The sequence below is a fragment of the Mustelus asterias genome, chromosome 10 (assembly GCF_964213995.1).
Source record: "Mustelus asterias chromosome 10, sMusAst1.hap1.1, whole genome shotgun sequence".
NCBI lineage: Eukaryota > Metazoa > Chordata > Chondrichthyes > Carcharhiniformes > Triakidae > Mustelus > Mustelus asterias.
This window is the reverse complement of record NC_135810.1, coordinates 56,936,340-56,958,503: the sequence shown is the minus strand read 5'-3', so window position 1 is coordinate 56,958,503 and position 22,164 is coordinate 56,936,340. Positions and strand designations below refer to the sequence as shown.

The 22,164-nt window shown below is 43.4% G+C and overlaps 1 protein-coding gene across 9 annotated transcripts in view; it reads right to left on the bottom strand.

The window, feature by feature from the left end:
- Positions 1-7,287: 7,287 nt before the first annotated feature.
- LOC144499610 (phospholipid scramblase 1-like) overlaps positions 7,288-22,164 on the bottom strand; it is a 92,707-nt gene continuing 77,830 nt past the window's right edge. For all 9 annotated transcript variants that reach the window (XM_078221758.1, XM_078221761.1, XM_078221764.1 and 6 more), the window contains 3 exons: positions 18,224-18,385; positions 14,472-14,566; positions 7,288-8,996 (listed from right to left, as the gene is read on the bottom strand). In XM_078221758.1, the coding sequence (XP_078077884.1) occupies positions 14,507-14,566; positions 18,224-18,385 (222 nt within the window). In that variant the 3' untranslated portion in view covers positions 7,288-8,996; positions 14,472-14,506. The remainder of the gene's footprint in view (positions 8,997-14,471; positions 14,567-18,223; positions 18,386-22,164) is intronic.

Genomic DNA, 22,164 nt, shown 5'->3' with positions numbered 1-22,164 from the left:
GAGCAGGCTCAAAGGGCCGAATGGCCTTCTCCTATTGGGGTGGCACAGTGGTTAGCACTGCTGCCTCACAGTGCCAGGGACACGGGTTCAATTCCAGCCTCGGGTCACTGTCTGTGTGGAGTTTGCACATTCTCCTCGTGTCTGTGTGGGTTTCCTTCGGGTGCTCCAGTTTCCTCCCACAGTCCAAAGATGTGCGGGTTAGGTTGATTGGCCATGATAATTTGACCCTAGTATCAGAGGGAATAGTAGGGTAAATGAGGGTTACGGAAATAGAGTCCAGATGGGATTGTGGTTGGTACAGATTTGATGGGCTGAATGGCCTCCTTCTGTACTGTAGGGATTCTATGATTCTTTAGCTTTTCTCCTATCGCTTCTCATGTCCTCTGTTATCTCATGTTGTCCAGGAGACCCACCTCATGTTCTCATAGAATCTCTACAGTGAAGAAGGAGGCCATTCGGCCCATCGAGTCTGCACCAACCACACTCCCATCCAGGCCCTATCCCCATAACCCCATGTATTTACCCTGCTAGTCCCCCTGACACTAAGGGGCAATTTAACATGGCCAATCCACCCAACCTGCACATTTTTGGACTGTGGGAGGAAACCGGAGCACCCGGAGGAAGCCCAGGCAGACACGGGGAGAAAGTGCAAACTTCATACAGACAGTGACCCAAACCGGGAATCGAACCCAGTTCCTTGGCGCTTTGAGGCAGCAGTGCTAACCACTGTGCCACCATGAGGTTCTGTCAAACCTACTCCCACCAAACTACTGACCATCCAACTTCCTCCTTCACCCCAATGTTGTTATTTTGTTACGTTTTCTCACTTAACATACTGCCCCTTGCCTTCAAATCTGCTATAACCAACCTTCTGTTCAAACTAATAGCCATCTCCAACTTCTCTTTCCTTTCCAAAGTCCTTGAACATGCTGTTGCCTCCCAAGTAATATCAGCTGGTAAGATACCTCGACAGGGGAACTGCATCACAGAACCAGCTCCCTCCCACCCAGCCAGCTCATCTGATCAGAGCCAGTAAAAGCCTGGTCTTTAAATATGTCTCTTTCCTCACAGTGCTGACAAATATGCTATTTCCAGGATTTTCTGTTTTTAATTCCAAATGGTTTGCAAATTTGGTGTCATTATTTAACTCCAAAATGACCTTCATTTCTTTTTGGCTTCTCTCCTTCCCATCTCAGTTATCACATCCTGCCCTATCACCCTTTGAGATAAAATGCATTTCCATAATTCTGGCCACATTGGCAGCCATGGCCTCAGCTGTGTTGAGACCCTTTGCACTGGAGTTCCATCCTAATCCCCTCCACCTTTCCTCTTCAATAGGATACTTAAAACCTGTCTCTTTGGTCAATCTTTTGTTATTTGTCCCAATGTCCCTTTACCTGCCAGTATCAAACCGTGTTTGCTAACACTTCCGTGAAACACTTGCAATATTTTACGATGTAAAAGGCATTTTATAAATGCAAGTTGTTGCTGTAGAGTTGTTTCCTTCACTACCATCTATCCCAAACATATTGTTCCAACTGCTGTTGGTTCTTAAGTCGGTAAATACAATAATATTAACTGACCCTGCAATTTCTGATTGGATCAATATTCAGGGTATTGGGTAAGCAGAGGTCCTGTTCCACTCCAGACTTTTGGAGGTCCAAGCCCTCTGCTGTAATTTTTTCTTCTTTTCCTTCCTTCTAAACATTTACTGGTTTCCAATATCCTGTAGAATGTTTTGGGACTCTTTTTGTACATGAGCATTACAGAAATGCATATTATACGTTCACTGCTTTTTAATTTTCTTAACACTGCTTCAACATAAACATCAAAAGGTGAGCAATATTTTATTTCAATGCCAGGATTTTTTTCACCGTGACAAAAAGGTCCACAGAGGGTGGGGGGGGAGGGGATGGGTGCGGGGTGTGGGTGCAGGGGGGTGGTGGTAGTAGTGCATGGTAGTTAGCACTGCTGCCTCACAGTGTCAGGGACCCGGGTTCAATTCCAACCTTGGGTGACTGCCTGTGTGCTCATTCAGAGAGTCAGTGCAGACTCAAATGGTCTCCTTTTGCATTGTAGGGATTCTATGGTTCTTTGGAATGAATCCCATCAATTATGACAACCCCACGGCCATTTCATTGGCTAGTGGCATCACTGAGAGTTTTTGACCACCACTCTGAGCTGGGACTGCAAGCAGTCCAACCAGTCTATGTACCAGAGCCCACAAGAGCAGTCAGGTCCAGGTCTCATGGCAGGGATGTGGGAGGGTGGTTTGGGTTAGTGAAGACAAGGCCAGGCAGGGAGTCAATTTTTTGGCCTCTCCAAACCCCTCTGCACCTCCCCTGGCAGAAGCCCATAAAATTCTGCCCAGTCTCTTTTTGCACCTACAATGTTCAATTAGGCAGGTATGTTTTATCATCTCCATCAATCATTTTGGAACTTACAAGAGCAACAAATAAATGTTTTATTCTTAAATAGTTAAATTATGAGACAATTCCTTACTCAGGAGATATGTCTGTGTATTTAAAGATTTGATATGATTTCCTACATGACATTTCATTAAATAAAAGAAAATGAAGTTCTAAAGTTTGGATTAAGGCTGTCTGGACAGAATAGTAAAAGGAAATTAGAACATTGGATAAGATCAAAACTAGTGTGCAATCCAATAGAGGGTGGATATTTTTATCAAGAAACCATGAGTGGCGTGGTGGAACAGTGATTAGCATTCACAGTGCCAGAGACCTGGGTTCAATTCCGGCCTCGGGTGTGTGGTGGACCTCAGTTGTGCCTTTGTCCTATATGGACCACCGTTGTGTGTGTTTGTCATACCTGGACACATCCCCTTCCAGTTTGGTTCCTCCCCTCAGCACCTAGTATAAAGGTGGCTGTCTCCTCCCCCTTGTTCAGTCCAGGTGGGTTAATTGTTGGGATCTGCTCCTGATTCTGTTGTGAATAAAAGCCTACACTTACATTGGCATATCGGTAGTCTTTCGCCTTATTGATAGCGCATCAATTTTATTCACAACAGAATCAGGAGCAGATCCCAACAATTAACCGACCTGGACTGAACAAGGGGGAGGAGACAGCCACCTTTATACTAGGTGCTGAGGGGAGGAACCAAACTGGAAGGGGATGTGTCCAGGTATGACAAACACACACAACGGTGGTCCATATAGGACAAAGGCACAACTGAGGTCCACCACAGGGTGACTGTGTGGAGTTTGCACATTCTCCGCGTCAGCGTGGGTTTCTTCTGGGTACTCCACTTTCCTCCCACAGTCCAAACATGGGCAGGATAGGCGGATTGGCTATGCTAAATTGCCCGTTGGTGTCAGGGGAAATTAGCGGGTAAATACGTGGGTTATGGGGATAGGGCCTGGGTGGGATTGTTGTTGGTGCAGACTCGATGGGCTGAATGGCCTCCTTTTGGGCTGTAGGGATTCTATGAAAGAATTTACAATTGAGAATCAAAATGTTCATCTGCTATTTACAGTTTAACTGATCATCCATCTCTGGCCTTGTGGTATCTTACAGTTGCTACATTCACATACAGTACAGTAGTTATTAATGTATTTGAAGTACTTTGGGCAGCCTATTTTGCATCCCATTGCACCGAAAATAACTTATTCTTTGAAGACCTGATGTCTACTGATACCATCCGTGTGTTTCCAAACCTTGAGTTTCTGGTTTAAGATCCTTTGTTCAATCATTTAGTTCTGCAGTGATGTATCCTCTTCAATACCACTGGGTATCCAGTGTAATAGGGACCTTTAAGAAATGGTATTGTTTAGAGCTGTATAGCTTTGTAATGAAATTAGCTAGCACAGCATTAATCCTCCCTCTGGAAAAATATCAGAAACAATTCTAAGGAGTCAGGGACTAAGACAAGACAGAGCTACAAGGTTGCAAAGATTGTGCTGCCCGCACTGAGGTCACTAGACTTTACAAACATTCCTGAAATGATAGTAGGAAGCCTTCTGGCACCGTGTACCTCTATATCTAGCAAATGGCCTCCAGCATGAGGTTAAAAAGTGACCAAGTCAAAGTGATGGTCAAGAAAAGGTGACCACCCTGACATCTTGGATACTTGTCCTGGATTTGTTGGTCAGAAGGGTTTGAATGAATGATTGACATAGGGTAAACCCCTAGAAATATATATTGAGTGCTCCGAGAAAGCAGGCCAATCCTTGTGAGGCAGCAATGCTCATCAGGCTTGTTCAGATGGTGGATGGACAGGAAAGTGCGAGGAATAAGGGGGAAAACACTTCAGCTAGAGAGACAAGCTACTGAGATCAACACACTCCACCTGTTCATCCTCTGGGATCAGTGAACTGTTCTCCACTCTCACGGTTACATACTTGTCTATTTAGTGAAAGCATCATGTTTAAATTGTCACTTCTTAAAATTACTTTGAAATACTTGACTGCCTTGCCTAGGTATCTGTGACCCTTAAGCTCAAAGTCTTAGGGCGGAGGTTTTTCTGTCCTGCCTGCCACGGGAATCAATGGGAGGTGGGGGGAGTGGGGAATCGTGCAGAGATCCATTGACCTTGGGCGGGATTTTCCAGCTTTGGGGCGAGCGCTTCCGGAAGTGTCAAAGTTCCTCTTGAAAACAGGAATCCCAACAGGAGTCTGACACACATACCTCATGAGCCTTGACCAAGAGGATGGGTTGGGGTTAAGTCAAACCAAAGCTCCATCCTGTCAGAATACCACCCCATTTTTCAGAACTGTAACATTTCATAGGATTATTGCAGTGCGTTGCTCTTTCCACATAATGCAGTGATGTAACAATACTGACATCATTTACCTCACGCTCAGCAATGTACACAAGAACCATGGTCTTCCTGGTACAATGATTTGTATCAAAATTATAAACTATATTGTTAAATAGACATTTTACAATAAAATTTGCACGTAGCTTTGGCACTTTAGGTTGATGGCATTTCTCTGACGTCATCAGCTCAAAACCTTAACTCAGTTCTTCCCTGCATAAACACTATCTGACCTGCTGCTATTTTTATTTTGGAACACCAGTATTTGGCTTTTATTGTAGCTTTAACTTATACATGATATATCCATTAGAGTTGTGTTAATATGTTCAGGTATTTGTACAACATTGTAGGGAAGAGTGCAGCTTCTTAATTGCAAACTACAAAGCAGCTTCTGTTCATAAGAAAGAATATAGTGTCTTTTGGAATCAATTAGGAATAATTAGGACTGTCATTTCTATGATAATCTTAGTTTGAGGGTCTGCCAGTATGCGAGTTTACCAAGACCACTCAGCTCCTGACCCCTTATTACAACCTTAATCTAAACATGGACAAAAGACTTGAACTCCAGAGGTGAAAGACTGCCCTTGACAGCAACGCAGCATGTAAGCGAGTATGGCACCAAGGAGCCCGAGCAAAGCTGAAGTCAATGGGAATCAGGAGAAGTCTCCAATGCTTAGTGTCATACCTAGACAAAGGAAGATGGTTGTGGTTGTTGGAAGTTAATCATCACAGTCCCAGAACCTTACTGCAGGAGTTCCTCAGGATAGTAGTGCCCCAGACTCAACCATCTTCAGCTGCTTCATCAATGATTTTCCTGCCATCATAAAGTCAGAAGTGGACATGTTCGCTGATCTTTGCACAATGTTCAGCACCATTCGTGACGCCGCCAATATTGAAGCAGTCCATGCCCACAAGCAGCAAGACCTGGACAACATCCAGGCTTGGGCTGATAAATGGCAACTAATATTCACTCCTCACAGGTGCCAGGCAACGAATATCTCCAGCAAGAGACTTTCCAAACATCTCCCCCTGACATTCGATGGCATTAGCAACACTGAATCCCCCACTATTATCCAGAAACTGAACTGATCGAGCCACATGAATATTTTGGCTGCAGGACAGTCAGAGGCTGGGAATTCTGCAGCGAGTAACTCACCTCCTGACTCTCCAGAGTCTGTCGACCATCTTTCAGGAACAAGTCAGGACTGTGATGGAATACTGCCCACTTGCCTGGATGAGTACAGCTCTAACAACACTCAAGAAGTTTGACATAATCCAGGACAAAGCAGCCCACTTGATTGGCACCCCATTCACTACCTCCAACATCGACACCCTCTACCACCATGCACTGTGGCAGCAGTATACCATTTACAAGGTGCCTTGCAGCAACCCACCAAGACTTTTTTGACAGCATCTTCTAAACGCGTGACCTCTATCACCTTGGAGAAGGGTAGCAGATGCAAATGAACATCATCGCCTGCAAGTTGCCCTCCAAAGCTCACAACATCCTGACATTGGAACTATAATGACTATTCCTTCACGGTCACTGGATCAAAATCCTGGAACACCCTCCCTAAAAACACTGTGGATGTCCCTATACCACATGGACTACAGCCCACCACCACCTTCTCAAGGACAATTAGGGAGGTATTAAAACTGCTGATGTAGCCAGTGATACCCATGCCCCATGAAATAATTTTAAAAATTGTTAGTACTTAATGTAAAGCATAAGTGGGCGGCACGGTAGCACAGTGGTTAGCACTGCTGCTTCACAGCTCCAGGGTCCCGGGTTCGATTCCCGGCTCGGGTCACTGTCTGTGTGGAGTTTGCACATTCTCCTCGTGTCTGCGTGGGTTTCCTCCGGGTGCTCCGGTTTCCTCCCACAGTCCAAAGATGTGCGGGTTAGGTTGATTGGCCAGGTTAAAAATTGCCCCTGAGATGCGTAGGTTAAGAGGGATTAGCAGGTAAAATATGTGGGGGTAAGGCCTGGGTGGGATTGTGGTCGGTGCAGACTCGATGGGCCGAATGGCCTCCTTCTGCACTGTAGGGTTTCTATCATTCTATCTATCTATAAACATACTTTTACTGTGCTTCAGGAACTGCCAACTAGCTAAGTGCTGTTGACAAGACAGTGGCAGCATAGAGGTGTAAGCAAATATCACATTTGGTATTGGCAGATGTTAGCTTAGTTATAAAAAGTGTTACTTTATAATTGGGTTATAACATCCAACACAGCCACATTAAATTATGAGCTTCTTTGAACAAATTATGAGCATGTTTTTTGAGACGTCACCCGTTGCCAAAAAAAAACTGCACTGCCTGGTACTTTTGCCCCAGTCACATTAAAGAAGACCACACATAACACCCACTACATTTTCTTATACATGCAAGGCCCCATTGGTGGTAAGCAGCTTCAGAAGATTCTACCCCAAATAGCTAATGGCAACATAAGTGGCTCTTCAAACTCATTTCCCCATTCAGAGAGAATAAATTGAAATTAGAACAACCATTTTCAAAAAGTGTATATCTTTTGTTTGTTTAATGCAGCATTAGCAATGTTTACACAATGCCACTGAACGCACAAAACACAAACACATTCCAGGTCAATGCAAGCAAAATCTCTCATCAGTGCAGGACTTGAAACCTTGAGAGAAGATCACACGCATACATCTTAGGAAGGCAGAAGCTTCATTGTTTGCCACATGTTAATACAAACTTCGTGCATATGAGAATTGCAATAATTGTTCATATCCATATTACAATCATTCTGAAAATTTTTACATTTTTCCTTCATCTGCTTTCTTGTTAGGGTTGAAAATGGCTAAACGTTTTTTTTTTAAATGTAGTTTTTTCGCGATAATGGGTGGGATTATCAGCCATTCATGTCGGTGGGATCTTCAGAACCAACCGACCACACACACCCCTGCCAGAACCGGGTGGATTCAATGGGAAATCCTATTGACAGTGGTGGGGCCAGATCTGGCCAATGGCAGGCTGCTTCCCACCGCCAAGAATGACACCATAGGGAGGCCAGAGAATCCCACCCAATATGTTTCTTTTGCCCTAATATGCCCATCATGGATAAACATAAAACAGCTTAAAACTCCCTCCTTTGAAAATTATAACCTATCTCTTGAACAGTCCTTAGGTTTGTAACAATGAGAAATTGCATATTTATCAGGTGGATTTCTCCATATGTTAGAGCATGTATCAAATGCATGGCAAAGATCTGGGACAGTGAGTGACATATAAATTGTAATCATTTATTTATCAACAGTGTTTTGTTACATATGGTTGAATGTTTCAAAACCTTATGACATAGTTTATCATTAAAATCAAGACTTTGATGCTAAGAACTGTTAGTAAGGTCTGAATGACATGGTCATTATTTTCTAACTTTGATTCCACACTGGGCTACAACTGAATAAAAGTATATGGGACAGTACAAACAAGAAACTTTGACCTAATATTACTTTGCAGGCAATCCTATTTCATTGCCATAACTTTAAAGTCATAGAATCATTATGGCACAAAATGAAGCCATTCAGCCCATTAAAGCATTCTGAAGAACAACCCAGTCAGTCCCATTCCCCCACTCTATCCCCATTATACTGCAAGTTAATTGCACTCAAATGCCCATCCAATTCCCTTTTGAAAGTATTTATCATCTTTACTTCCACTACCCTTGTAAGCAACGAGTTCCAGGTCATTAACACGTACTGTGTAAAAAACACTTTTTCTCACATCATTACCCAACAACACCCCCCCACCCCCACTCCCCACCCTCCCCGGACCCCCAGATCTCTTGCCAGAAATGTTGCAGAAACCCCATTGGCCTGTGTACATGTATTTTCCATGGCACTTTTGGTGAAGTTATAGCTTTAGTGAGAATAGTTCCGAGGAAATTCTCGGCTTATTATTCCAGTTTATTATGAGAACAATATAAATACATGATATCTCAACAGATACAATGAAAAACGGCCAATTTCAGTGATGTGAAATAGATGCCACAAAATAAAAGCACATTTAAGTAACAAGATGACACTGAACACATTTTGTTGTTCTATGGAATAGTAAATGAAAGACTGTGGCAGAACAATAAAAACATTCATTAAGAACAGTAAATGATTTTTGTTTCAATTGATTCCAAGCTGAAATTAAGTTAGGCACATTATTGGACATCGGTCAGGTTTGTACAGCTCATCACTTTATCTTTAAGGATCTGGATGAAAAAACAGACAAGAGACATTAAAGGATCCATCTTTCAGGAAGAGTATCTGTTTAGTACATGCCATTGACATTTTATCAAACATTGTGTACATTTAGATCCAAATGCTGTTAAACATTTTTGAAAAAATCTCAAGTAAAGTAACAAATTTAATTGCATGAAAGTACTCGCTGAAGAATCAACTTGGTTCCCTCAATGGCTCATTGGCCAAGAAGAGCAGAAATAGATAGGGAGGATAAACGTGTAGCTTGAGTTATGGCTTAGATGGGAGAGCTTCAGATTCTTGGATGTTGGAACCAATCCTGCGGCAGGAAGCATTTCTTCACAAGGGACATGTTGCACCTCAATGCAACTGGGACTTTGCACTGGGATTCACTGGTGTTGTTGGGGAGAGTTTAAACTAACTTGGCAGGAAGGTGACACCAAAATATAGGAGTCATAGAGAAGTAGAAAAGAGGAATACAGGGAGTGTGCTGGGTAGGAGCAGAAGGGCCTGTGAAAGGAAGTTGGGGTCAGAGAATGTGGAAAGGTTTCCAAAATCTTCCAATCCAGATACTTAGGAGGTGCCAAAGGATTGGAAAGTGGCAAATGTGAAATTCTTATTCAGGAAAGAATGCAAGGAGATTTCTAGAATCTACAGGCTATAGACTCTAGTCTAGTTTAACAGTTAGTTTAACATCGGTGATAAGGTTTTAAAACAATAATCAGGGGAAAAAAATCTACAGACACTTGCAGAGAATTGAGTTAATTGAGGAGATCCAGCATAGATTGGTAAAAGGCACGCCATGCTTGAATAATCGAATTGAATTGTTTCATGAAGAGAAGGTTGATGAAGGATCTGTAATGCATGTTGCCTGCATGGATTTTAAAAATAGTTTGATAAAATACCATGTAAAAGGTTGGTGAACAAAACTAAGGTTCATGGAATAGGAAGATTGGTGTCAGCTTGGGTAAAATAAATTGGCTTAAGTACAGAGTACAGTGAGTGATAAATTGTTATTTTTCAGACAGCAGGATGGCATGGTGGCACAGTGTTTAGCACTGCTGCCTCAAAGCGCCAGGGACTCAGATTAGATTTCCGTTTGGGTCACTGTCTGTGTGGAGTTTGCATGTTCTCCGTGTCTGCGTAGGTTTCCTCTGGGTGCTCCGATTTCCTCCCACAGTCCAAAGATGTGCTGGTTAGGTGCATTGGCCATGCTAAATTCTCCCTCAGTGTACCCGAACAGGCACCGGAGTGTGGCAACTAAGGGATTTTCACAGTAACTTCTTTGCAGTGTTAATGTAAGCCTACTTGTGACTATAAATAAATAAACTTTGTTAATAAAAACTAAATAAAACTTTGCTAGATTGTGGTGTTCCTGAAGGGTTAGTGTTAAGACTACTGATTTTTTCATATATATATAAATGACTTGGATGGCAGAATTGTGATGGGATCAGACTCTGCAAACCACGGATCCCATCAGTAGAATCATACCCCACCCCGACTTCACCAGTGCCTGACTAATTCTGGCAACCCTCCACTCCACACATGGTGAGGACAGTATCCATTGATGCATCCTCTCAGTTGGGTACAGGCTCAACACTGGCCACTGTGTCTAATGTGCTGCTGGGGCTAAAGTGCTACAAAACCCTCCAATTGACTTGCAGTTCTTGGAGGTGGGATCTCAATCCTGAAAGGGAATGGAGACCCGGTTCATTAGCTGCATGTCAGGCCTGAAATCTGGCCGAGGATCCCACAAATGGCCAAGCTGAGGTTGCCCTGGTTTCTCAACCCAACATTAGGCCACCACTGATAAAATTCAACCAATCGAGAGAGTAATTAGCAAAGCATTTAAGAACTTGGGCTTCATAAATAGACAAAAGAAAGGGAGTTCTGATTAACCTTTATAAAGCTCAGACCACAACTACAGTACTGCAGCCAGTTTTGGTCACCCCACTTTAGAAGGGGTGTGAGAGTCCTTGAGAGGATGCAGAGATTTACCAGAATGGTTCCAGAATGAGGGATTTTAGCTACAAGGTTAGGCTGGAGCAACAGAGTTGTTCACCTTGGAGCGAAGGGAAGATTTGATAGAAATGTACAAGATTTGACAGGTTTAGATAACTTAGACAGAGAATATCTATTCCCATTAGCCAACTGCACAAAGACTAAAATGACAGATTTATGGCTCGGGGCAAGAGATGCAGTGCCACTTTACACCTCTTCTGCACTCCCTCTAAAACTTGGAGAGGTTGGGGGTAGGTGGGTCAGTGGTGGGAAGGCCACCCACTGGGTTTTACTTGCCAACCCCATCTTCAAATCTGCCAGCAAAATGCAACCTGGCCGTGATCTAGTGGCCATGTTGACTGTGGATGCAAATCCCATAATTACTGCTAAATCTCCCCTTCCCCTGTTTTCAAAAACGAAAACCAGTTGAGTTGATCACACTAGCACAGATAAGTATAGGTCCCAGGTGGTGAGGGACATGCCCGGGTATTTCCCTGGCACTCCAGTACTTCTAGGAGGCCCTCTGGAAAGCTCCATTGCAGGATTTCCCTTTATCAGTAGCGGTTGGGAAAGGTTGTCCTTCTCCGTGGGGATCTCGATGTCTGTGGGGAGGGTGTCCTTTACTTAAATTGGAGCACCCTTAAAAAATGGTGCCCCGATCTCAGGATTCCCCACGTTGCTGGCTTAAGCCCAGCCCCTCCAGCTGACTGCATGAATCTCACTTCACCTTTGTGAGTGCTGTTCAATGCTGCGAGAAAGCCAATTGTGCAGCCTGCGAGTTTCACATGAACCAACACTCCTTGTGCATTTTTGGGAAGATTCCAGCCTCTAACTCTATAATGTGGCACCATATTTAATTGACCAGTAAAATTGGATCTATAATCTATACTAAACGGGCTGAATTAAACAATTCTGAATGGTGGGGATGATTTGTTTGTGTCCCTGGTCCGCAGAGTGGAACAGAAATCAGCCAACTCTCATTAGCTAGAACAAATTGATGTTGGCTGCTATGTTCTTCCAAGTGACAATTCTCCCTAAAGGTTTACCTATCCCTGCCTTTAAGTTGCTTGACCTATAGTTTCAAGAGTCATATCTTTCTCTTTTAGAACAGGGGTGTAATATTTACTGCCAATGCCATGCGTGTGCAGATGTATGTGTGACTGCCAACTTTATAGGTGGCACATGTCCAGATGCCATCTACATAGGGGGCAATGTGTGACATGAATCCAGCTTATTTACTTTAAAGAACTATGGACCATGCATCAACATAACACAGTTGTCAGTACATTGCAAAATCATACATTTTTTCTATTCATTTTTACGGGACATGAGCATAGCTGGCTGGGCCAGCATTTCTTGCCCATCCCGTTCTCAGTGTCTGTGTGGGTTTCCTCTGGGTGCACTGGTTTCCTTCCACAGTCCAAAGATGTGCAGGTTAGGTTGATTGGCCATGGTAAATTGCCCATTGTGTCAGAGGGACTAGCAGGGCAAATACGTGGGGTTAGGGGATTGGGTCTGGGTGGGATTGTGGTCGGTGGAGGCTCGATGGGCCGAATGGCCTCCTTCTGCACTGTAGGGATTCTACGATTCTATCCCTAACTGCCCTCCATTTCAGAGGACATTTGATAGTCAACCACATTGCTGTGGATCTGAAGTCAGACTGGGTAAGGATGGCAGATTTCCTTCCCTAAAGGACATTAGTGAACCAGATCGACAATGGTTTCATGGTCATCGCTAGACTTTTAATTCTAGATTGTTTAGCTCTGCAACATCATTAATTTATTGATCCTTCTTAAACTGAAGGGGTTTGAGAATGTGACAGAATATGCAAATATTTTAAGGCAAAATCCTGCCCCTTCACTAAACCACTTGAATTAGTGAGCTCAGTATGTGGTTGCACAGAATGTTGAGCAACATATTTTCAGGGTGCTTATGAATAGTGAGACAGAAATCATTAAACTGAGTTGAATCATAGGCATTCAATGATGATTCTGGATTGTCTCTGTCACCCCTGGTAAAACACTAACATTTTCTCTATGTGTCAATAAAATGCTTGTGAGCTAGATATTCTCAGCAGCCTGCCAGCTAAGTGATGCGTGGGATCCATGCTAAGAGCAAATTGCAATAATGGAGTTAGAAAACAAAATGAGTTAGTGGTGCGCTGAGTAAACTGATGTGTGCACATCACTGGATTTCTGCGCATTCAGAGACCAGTGCGCACGTACCGATGAGTATCAGTGGCCATCTTGCATGGCCATACTGCATTGGCAGAAGAGACAGTGGGCGAAATTTTACTGGCTTGCCCCACCCATTGATAGGCTGAGCGAACCTGTACAATCGCGCAACAGCCAAGAAATCAGGATCATGCCAATTTTTCAGCTCTCGCGATTTTACAAGAGCCCAATTTCCGGCGAGGTCAGCCTCTCACCGGAAATGGGCGCGAGGCTGAGTAATTTATTCAAATGTATTTAAATGAGGGTTTACATGTATTTGGTGAGCCTGGCATTCAATCGTCCAGGCTTACTTGCCCTTATGGCCTCGCCAGGAGAGGTTCTCTCCACTGAGGAAAACACCTGCTCCCCCCGAATGGGGAACAGCCCTGTTGGCCTCGCCAGTGGAACAGGAGGCCATTGAGGCTCCCAGGGAGGGGGGGTGGTGCCCCCTGGGCAGTGCCAGCCTGGCATCTGCCCAGCAGACACCTTGGCACTGCAGTTGCGATAGGATCAGGGAAGGGAGGGCCTGATTGGTCTGGTCGCGGGGAGAGGGGCGGGGGAGGGATCTGCACATGCGCAGTCATTCCCTCTGCAGGCTGGCTGGCGAATTAAGCCCAGCTCACTGCCTGCAACAGCAAGAAATGGGCTAGACCATTTTTTCAGTGACTTAAGTGCATAAGATTGGGCGTGAAAACTCGCACAAAAAACGGATCAGGAACTCTCTCATTTTCACACTGGCTGGACACTTAGAATAAATCTCGTAAAATTCCACCCACTGTATTTATATCCTCTTGTCTTCAAACCCCACTTCTTTTCTAAGGAGGATTGGAAGATTAAAACCAGAACACGCACTATTTTTACCTTTCTTCCCTCAAAAATCTAGACTGGGTGCTTTTCCAGTTTCAGTACTACTAAACATTTTATCACTTCCTCTTTATTTCCTTTTATCCTACCCAATCTCATTATTACTTCCTCCCTCACTAATAACATTGGCAGCATCCTGGACTTTAGTGATAACAAATGCAAAGTACTCATTAAAGTACCTCAGCCATGCTCTCTGTGTGCACGAGATCTTTTTTTAGATCCATAAACGGCCCCATGGGTTTCTTCAAATCTTTTTAAGCTTATAAACTATCAAGAACAACTTTAAAAGGCATCTGTAACGTCAGTAATTATGTTACTCAATTGAATTAGTTTTATCTTTAATCATACGGAAAATGGGTAGGATTTATTTACCATCTGTTTCTTCTAATAGGCAGCCATAAACCTTACCGTAACATTTCTGATCAAGCTCTGTAATTTTGGAACTACAACATCCGCCAAGCTCCACCACGTCCTCCAGAATTTTGCTCAAAATACATGAAGTCCTGAGGGGAAAAAATGTTTCACAACCGTGTTTGCAGTACATTCATCAATCTGTTGCTGGTAAACATCAAAAACATTTCCAATGTATTATAAGGATCTTAGTCACCAAAGTTGTGGTCGAAATTCTCAGAAGATTTGGACTTGGATTATACAGGGCACATGGGAACCTTGGCTCTAAAAACAGAGGTATATGGCATATGAGTTTAGCTAAACCTTTATGAAATATGAATCAGACCCCAGCTGGACTATTGTGGCCAATTCTGAATGGCATAAAAGTCCCTAATACTTTGGAGTAGAGAAAATATTTACCAGAATTTAACATTGTAAATGGCATTGACAGTTTCTCCTCATTTTGTTTCCAGTGGTATTAGAGTCAGTAACCAAAATATATTCAGGGGAAAGATTTGTAGAGCTATGGAGAATGAGCAAGTAAGTAAGGCTAATTGAATAGCACTTTCAAAGAGCTAACAAAGAGACAATGGGCCAAATGGCCTCCTTGCATTGTATAATTCCTTGATTCTATGATGTTCTATGTAACTCCTGCTGGGATTGGGGCCAGAAGATGGGATCAGCAGTGGAGTCCACTGTTTTGCTAAGTGTCTACAACTGAGAGGATTTCAAATCATTGGAATGCAGTCAAGACAAAGTGGCAATTGTTGCAGGAACATCTGCATATTTTGGTGCTTTCAATATCGCAGTAATGAAGTGCACATTTATTACAAGCCAAAAGTGAGCTACCTGCCATAAGGGTGGAATTCTCTTGTTTTGAGAAAAGTACCGTGGCAGGGGTGGGAATGTGGAGTGTTTCCTGCTGTGGCAGCTGGTGGTAGAACGTGCCTCTGTGCACGAGATCTCTTTTTCTCTTCCTTATGCCTCAACCTTATTAATTATGGAGCCAGGTGCTTCACACCATATTCAGTGGTGGGGTAGGTTGACTGGCACATAGTCCATTATCATGCCCGGGTAGAATATCGAAAAGGCACCCAATATCATTAACACACTATTGAAGAAAGAAGGTGGACCATCTATAACGAAAATGGATCACTGGGAGCACTCTCTGAACAGAAGATGGACCTCCTGCAAACAAAGATGGATCTCCAGGAACATTCTGAAGATGGACCCTTTTCAGGACACCGAATCTGAATGGTCCACCTGCGGGTGCTCCCTCTGACCCACTGGAGGTAGTCCCAGGCATGGTTCAGATGAGTCTGATATCTGCACGCCACATTATTCCAAACATGTTTCACGCCGGCATGATTTCCCGCCAGTATTGCGGAGAATCTGGCATGGGCAGGTCGGACATTCACTGCATCCCATTAATGAGATGCAAATGAGGTTCATACCAGCCTCCAGTGGGTTTTCCGGCCTGGCCATGGCGGGCACCAGCAGAAGACCCTGCTGTAAATTTACGCCAGTGTGAAACTGATTTCTGGACCTCCCGCAATGTTCTCCCACCATGACCACCATCAAATCCACGGGTGGGGGCTTGAGAGAATTCTGTCCATTAGTGTCGGCAACTCCACTGACATCAGGAATACCCATTAGAATTATGCTAAAAGCCAAACTGGTTTTTCAAATACGATTTTGTGTTTTTGCAGAACTGCTTCCAATTTTAATATGAACCAGTGAACGACTCAGCAGCTGCTTAAATTGCCTTCAAAATGCAGCACAACCTAGCAGGAAAGACCTCTGTTCAGAACTATGACAAGGGTCCACGCTAGTTTGCCATTGTCAGCTGCTGGTTAATTTCCAGGGATTGTTTGATGTCTATTATTGAGGATGTAACAATCAAGGTGGATAAACGGGAACAATAGATATAGTGTATTTGGCTTTCCAAAAGTCATTTGATAAGATGCCACACAAAAGGTTACCACACAAGATGGGGGCTAATATATAGCGTTGATAGAAAACAAACAGGAAACGGTCACAACATATTGGGTCATTTGCAGGTTGGCAAATTGGAATTAGTGCCACAGGAATTCGAGCTGGGGCCTCATCTATTTACAATCCATATTAATAATTAGATAAGGGGACCAAGTTTAACCAAATTTCCTGGTGATTCAAAGTTAGGGAGGAAAGCAGGTTGTGAGGAGAACACAGTGATTTTGCAGATATAGATGTGAAGTGCTGGGCAACATTTGGCAGATGAAGCATGAGAGAAAATGGGAGGTTGTCCACTTTAGTGGGAAGAATGGCAAAACAGAATATTATTTAAATGGAGAGAAACTGCAGAATTCAACAGTACAGAGATCTGGGTAGCCTGGTACATCAATCACAGAACGTTAGCATGCAGTTACTGCAAATAATTAGGAAGGCAAATGGAATGTTGGCCTTTATTGCAAGGGGATGTGGTGTAAAAGTAGGGAAGTCTCGTTACATCAGGACAGAGAATTGCTAAGATTACACATGGATTTCATGATTTAGGAAGGAAATACTTGCTTTGGAGGCAGTTCAGAGAAGACTCACTAGGTTGATTCCTGTGATGTAGGTGTATTCTCATGAGGAAAGGTTGAGCAGGTTGGGCCTATATTCATTGGGAGTTTAAAAAAATGTGAGGAGATTGAACTTAATTGAATCATACAAGATTTTGAGGAGACTTGACAGGGTAAATGTTGAGAGAGGTTTCCAGTCGTGGGGGAAATCTAGAACCAGATGGCACAGTTTCAGAATAAAGGATCTCTCATTTAATATTGAGATGAGGGGGGTTTTCTTCTCTCAGAGAAGAATCTTTTAATTCACTACCCCAGAGAGCAATGAAAGCTGTGTCATTGGATATATTTGACATTGAGTTAACAACATTTTTGACCTATGATGGAGTCAAAGATTACGGGGGTAGACAAAAAAATGGAATTAAGGTCACAAGCAGGTCAGCCATCACCTTATTAAATGATGGAGCAGACTCAAGGAGCCATGTGGCTTATTTTTGCTCTCACATCTTATCTTCTTATTCTAAATCAGGAATGTTCATTTTGTCTAAAGAACAAGATGTTCATGTTGATGTGGTTGTTGGATAGCTACGAGATAGTTTGACTGCAGTTAGAGCAGAAAGAGCTGAATATGGTTTCTTGGTTTCAGACAAAGCTCAGCACAACATCGTTGGCCGAAGGGCCTGTTCTGTGCTGTACTGTTCTATGTTCTATGGTGCTGCTCAAGGATAGTGTGGGCGAAGGCTTCCTGAGGACAGAAGGACAATCCTTTTCTGATTCCTGCAGTTAATCACGAGAAGTGGTCAAAAGCGAAAATGACCTCTAAAGCAGCTTCCCTTTAAACAATTATCTTGCCTTTGATGAGGGGATCCTATAAACAGTTATTGCTGTTTACAATCAGAAGATATCATGCAAAGTTTGAAGTAATTAAGCGAGACCTGGCAGCATAATCTCACACTAACATTGTGATCCACATATGACCGTGACCAAAGATTCACCCTTCTTTATGCCATCCTGAAACTTCCTCCAAAATATAAAGTAGCGGCTTTGGGATTGAAACCCACAGGATCTACAAATTCCTGCCACCATATAAGTGAAAACTCCAATTCCTGCTGTGTCCAATCCAAGGAATTTCCGAGCCCTAATCTTTGAACAGTGAAAAGTTTGACATTGCTTTTGGTCCTTGTGTCCTTCCCTCCCAGTAATGCAACTGTAATTTTTTTTATTACTTACCACCAGTAAACATGCTCCAAGAAGTACAGCCTTTATTTTCACATCCAAATCCATTGGAAACTGAATTCCAAAGTTATCAGTATCTGTGAGGTATTCTCGAATAAGCCCTCCCCACTGCTTTGATATCTTTCCAACAATGCTGCTTTCATCCAGACTTACAATCTATTAAAAATAGTTCAGAATAGAAAACACTATTTTGATCAAAGCTAAGATAATTAGATTACATTATTCTTTTTCTTCAGCTGACTTTCAACTTGTCAATTTAAGTAAAAAGGATAGGCTATTGAACAGAATGCTGGTAATCCCACAAGTGATTCCTTTCCCCACTTAGAAATCAAGGTCGCTAATCAAATAATGTTCTACCATTCTCACTCAATGGGCAGGATTTTCTGGCTGTTTCCACTGGCGGGATCTTCTGGTCCCACCGATGGTGGACACCACCCACCCCCTTGTGGGTTCCATGGCAGTGGTGGGTGCGAACAACAGAAAATTCCGTTAACAGCAGTGGGACCAGAAGGGAGGGAGTGAGTGGGTGGGTGAGTGGGTGGGCAAGGGGCTGGGGTGGTTGTTCATGACAGCTGATATCATGATTTTCATTTAGCACATGGGCCAGCGTACTTCTTAACACTAGGTATGCAACAATACAACCCCCTTCCTCCTTCCTAATCAGCCTGGATAGAAGACCATCCAATAAGAATCATGTGGTTGAAGTAAACAGAAACTAGGAACAGGAGTGAGTCATTCCGCCCTTCAAGCCTGCTCCACTTTAATGTACTTGTGGGACACATCCTAATGTAAAAAAATCAGTCTCACCTCAACCAAGGAAAGTACAACATGGTCTTTAACACACTCTTGAGGCACAACCCACCCTTCTCCTTTCCACCATACTCAAATTATCCCAAAGAGGAAGAGAACAGCATAGAAAGGAAAAATTACCAAGAACCATAACTCATTCAGACAGGCAAAGGCAATAACTACAATTAAACGATGGGTAACAACCTCCTATTTTCTAATAATACAATGAATCTCAGAGATCATAAAGAATAGAATTGCTTTAACCCTTAAACTTTCTATGCTTCCAGCCCAAGCAAACATAGGCTAAGACACTTTAAAGTGCTTGTAACTAATGCACGTGACTATGTAAATGTAGAGTAGCTGCCTAAAATATATATTTATACAGAGAAAGAGTTGAGTGTACCAGAAAAGGGTTTCGGGCCTGACAACATCCTGGCTGTACTGCTGATGATTTGTGCTGTGGAACCAGCTGTGGCCCAAGCCAAACTGTTCTAGCACAGCTACAGCACTGGCACCTACCTGAAACATTTCCCAAAATACGTCCCACCCACAAAAGGCAGGATACATTCAATCTGGTCAAGTACTGCCCAATCAGCCTACTCTCAATCTGTTTATCAATGAATAGTCCTACAAGAAACACTTGGTCCCAACCTCAGTACAGCTTTTCTCCAAGAGCTGAATTCTAGAGATGAGGCAAGAGTGATTACACTTGACATCAAGTAGCCAGAGTACAATTGAAATCATTGGGCATCAGGCAAAAAACTGTCCACTGGTTGGGGTCATACCTGGCACAAAGGAAGGTGGTTGTGGTTGTTGGAAGTCAATCATTACAGTCCCAGGACATCTCTGCAGGAGTTCCTCAGGGTAGTGTCCTAGGCCCAACCACCTTCAACTGCTTCATCAATGACCTTCCCTCCAACATAAAGTCAAAAGCACGATGTTCAATGATGATTGCACAGCAATTACATTCTCAATACCTGGATATCATTCTGCTATGGTTGATAAGTGGGGTCAGTAACATTTATGCCCCCCATGAGCCAGGCAATAACCATTTCCAAAGCAAGAGATTCCTTCCATCTCACCTTGACATTCAAATTCCCATCGCTGACTCTCCCACCAACAATAGTCTGGTGGTCAATATCACCAGAAACTTAACTGGACCAGCCATATAAACACTGTGGTTACAAGAGCGGGTCAGAAGCGGCATATTATGCAGTGAGTAACTCATCTTCTGACTCATCAAACCCTGTCCACCATCTACAAGATGCATTGCAGCAGCTCACCAAGGTTTCTTGAAGAGTACCTGTCAAGGCCACAATTCTACTGCCTAGAACAAAGTAGCAGGCATAAGCTAACACCACTGCTTGCAATTTCTCTCCAAGTCTCACACCATTTTGACTTGGAAAGATATTGTTGTTCCTTCATTGCTGCTGAATCAAAACACTGGAACTCCCTTCCTAACAGCATTGTTAAGGTGTCAAAGATTATTGCTGAATCAAATGCATCTATTTCCACTCCTGTATTATTGCCACCTCTCTCCTAAGTCCATTAATGTGCCTCCACAGTGATTTTATATACTTCAGTCACCTCCAAATAGCTATTCTAATAGTCCTTTGACTGACGTCTTACTGTTCACCTATTAACTTTAGCCAATGCAAAACACTGCTACCACAGGATCTCCTTATCATTTCCAAATCAAGTCCTGTCCTCACTGAGCTATGTTAACTCTTCTGTCTTTGCAAATTGCCATTCTATTGACCAAAACCTTCCCACTTCAAAGCTCTTGAGTATGAGGTTGCCTCTCAAGTTTGTGCCCGTATTTCCCACAACTTCATTTGGTTCTCTCCAATTAAGGTCTACTCCTGCAACAATATGTCTGAATCAGTCACAAATGGCATCGTCTGTGATGGTGGTGCATTATCCCCTTCTTCTTAACCCTTCTGCAGTCTTTGACACAATCAAACACAACATCCCCAACCACTGCCACTCCTCTCTTGATGTGGAGATGCCGGCGTTGGACTGGGGTAAACACAGTAAGAGTTTTAACAACACCAGGTTAAAGTCCAACAGGTTTATTTGGTAGCAGTCCTGTCAGACAGGCTGTCCTGTCTGGAGACAATACACATCTCTTTAACCTGTGGTTAATGCTCCCTCCACTCACATTGTCTGTATCTTTAAGACCTGGTTGCCTGTAGAGATTCGCATTCTAATCAGTATTCTGTAACTTGATTTTGTGTCTCTGTGCCCTGTTTGAGAGCAGATATCCATTCCATCTGACGAAGGAGCAGCGCTCCGAAAGCTAATGGCATTTGCTACCAAATAAACCTGTTGGACTTTAACCTCGTGTTGTTAAAACTCTTACTGTGTTTACTCCTCTCTTGTCCAGCTTAGTGCACTGTCGTCACTTAGTTCCACCATACCTTTTCTGGACATAGCCAAAGCCCCAGAAGAAATGATTTCTGTTACTGCACTGTGACCTCTGGAGTTCCCCAAGGATAGATTCATTCCCTTATTTAAATACTGCCATTTAACAAAATCATCAGAAATCGTGACATCCAATTCTGCAAATATATTGACTGCATTCATATGTACTGGGCAATTTTTAAAATATTTACGCTGTTTTGGCTCTGCCAAGAAAACCGGCATGCAGCTCCCCAGCTGTACAGCTGGTTTTTCTTGCCAGGTAATGCAGCGCTTAGAGTCAAAAAAATGCTGCAGGTGTCTCTGATGCTGTAACACTGACAGGAGAGGGCCTAATAGATCTGGCACATTGCTGGCCTTCCACTTCCACCCCCTCCCCATTGCTGATCTTCCAACCCCCAATTCCCCCATTGTTGACCTTCCTCCCCCCTCCCCACTCTCCCCCATGCTGACCTTCCACCCTGAGCCCCGCACCCCCAACACTTAACGGGGAAATTCCCCCCCTTCCCACCGATAAGGGAAACCTCCATGCCCTCTCCCACCCCCCTCTTTGCCCTACACAAGCACCAGGGAACAGTCCGCCACATACACACCAGGGCAACCACTCCCCTTTCAAGCATTGGGGAATAGAATCATAGAATCCCTACAGTACATAAAGTGGCCATTCAGCCCATTGAGTCTGCGCCGACTCTCCAAAAGAACATCCCACCCAGGCCTTCCCCTCC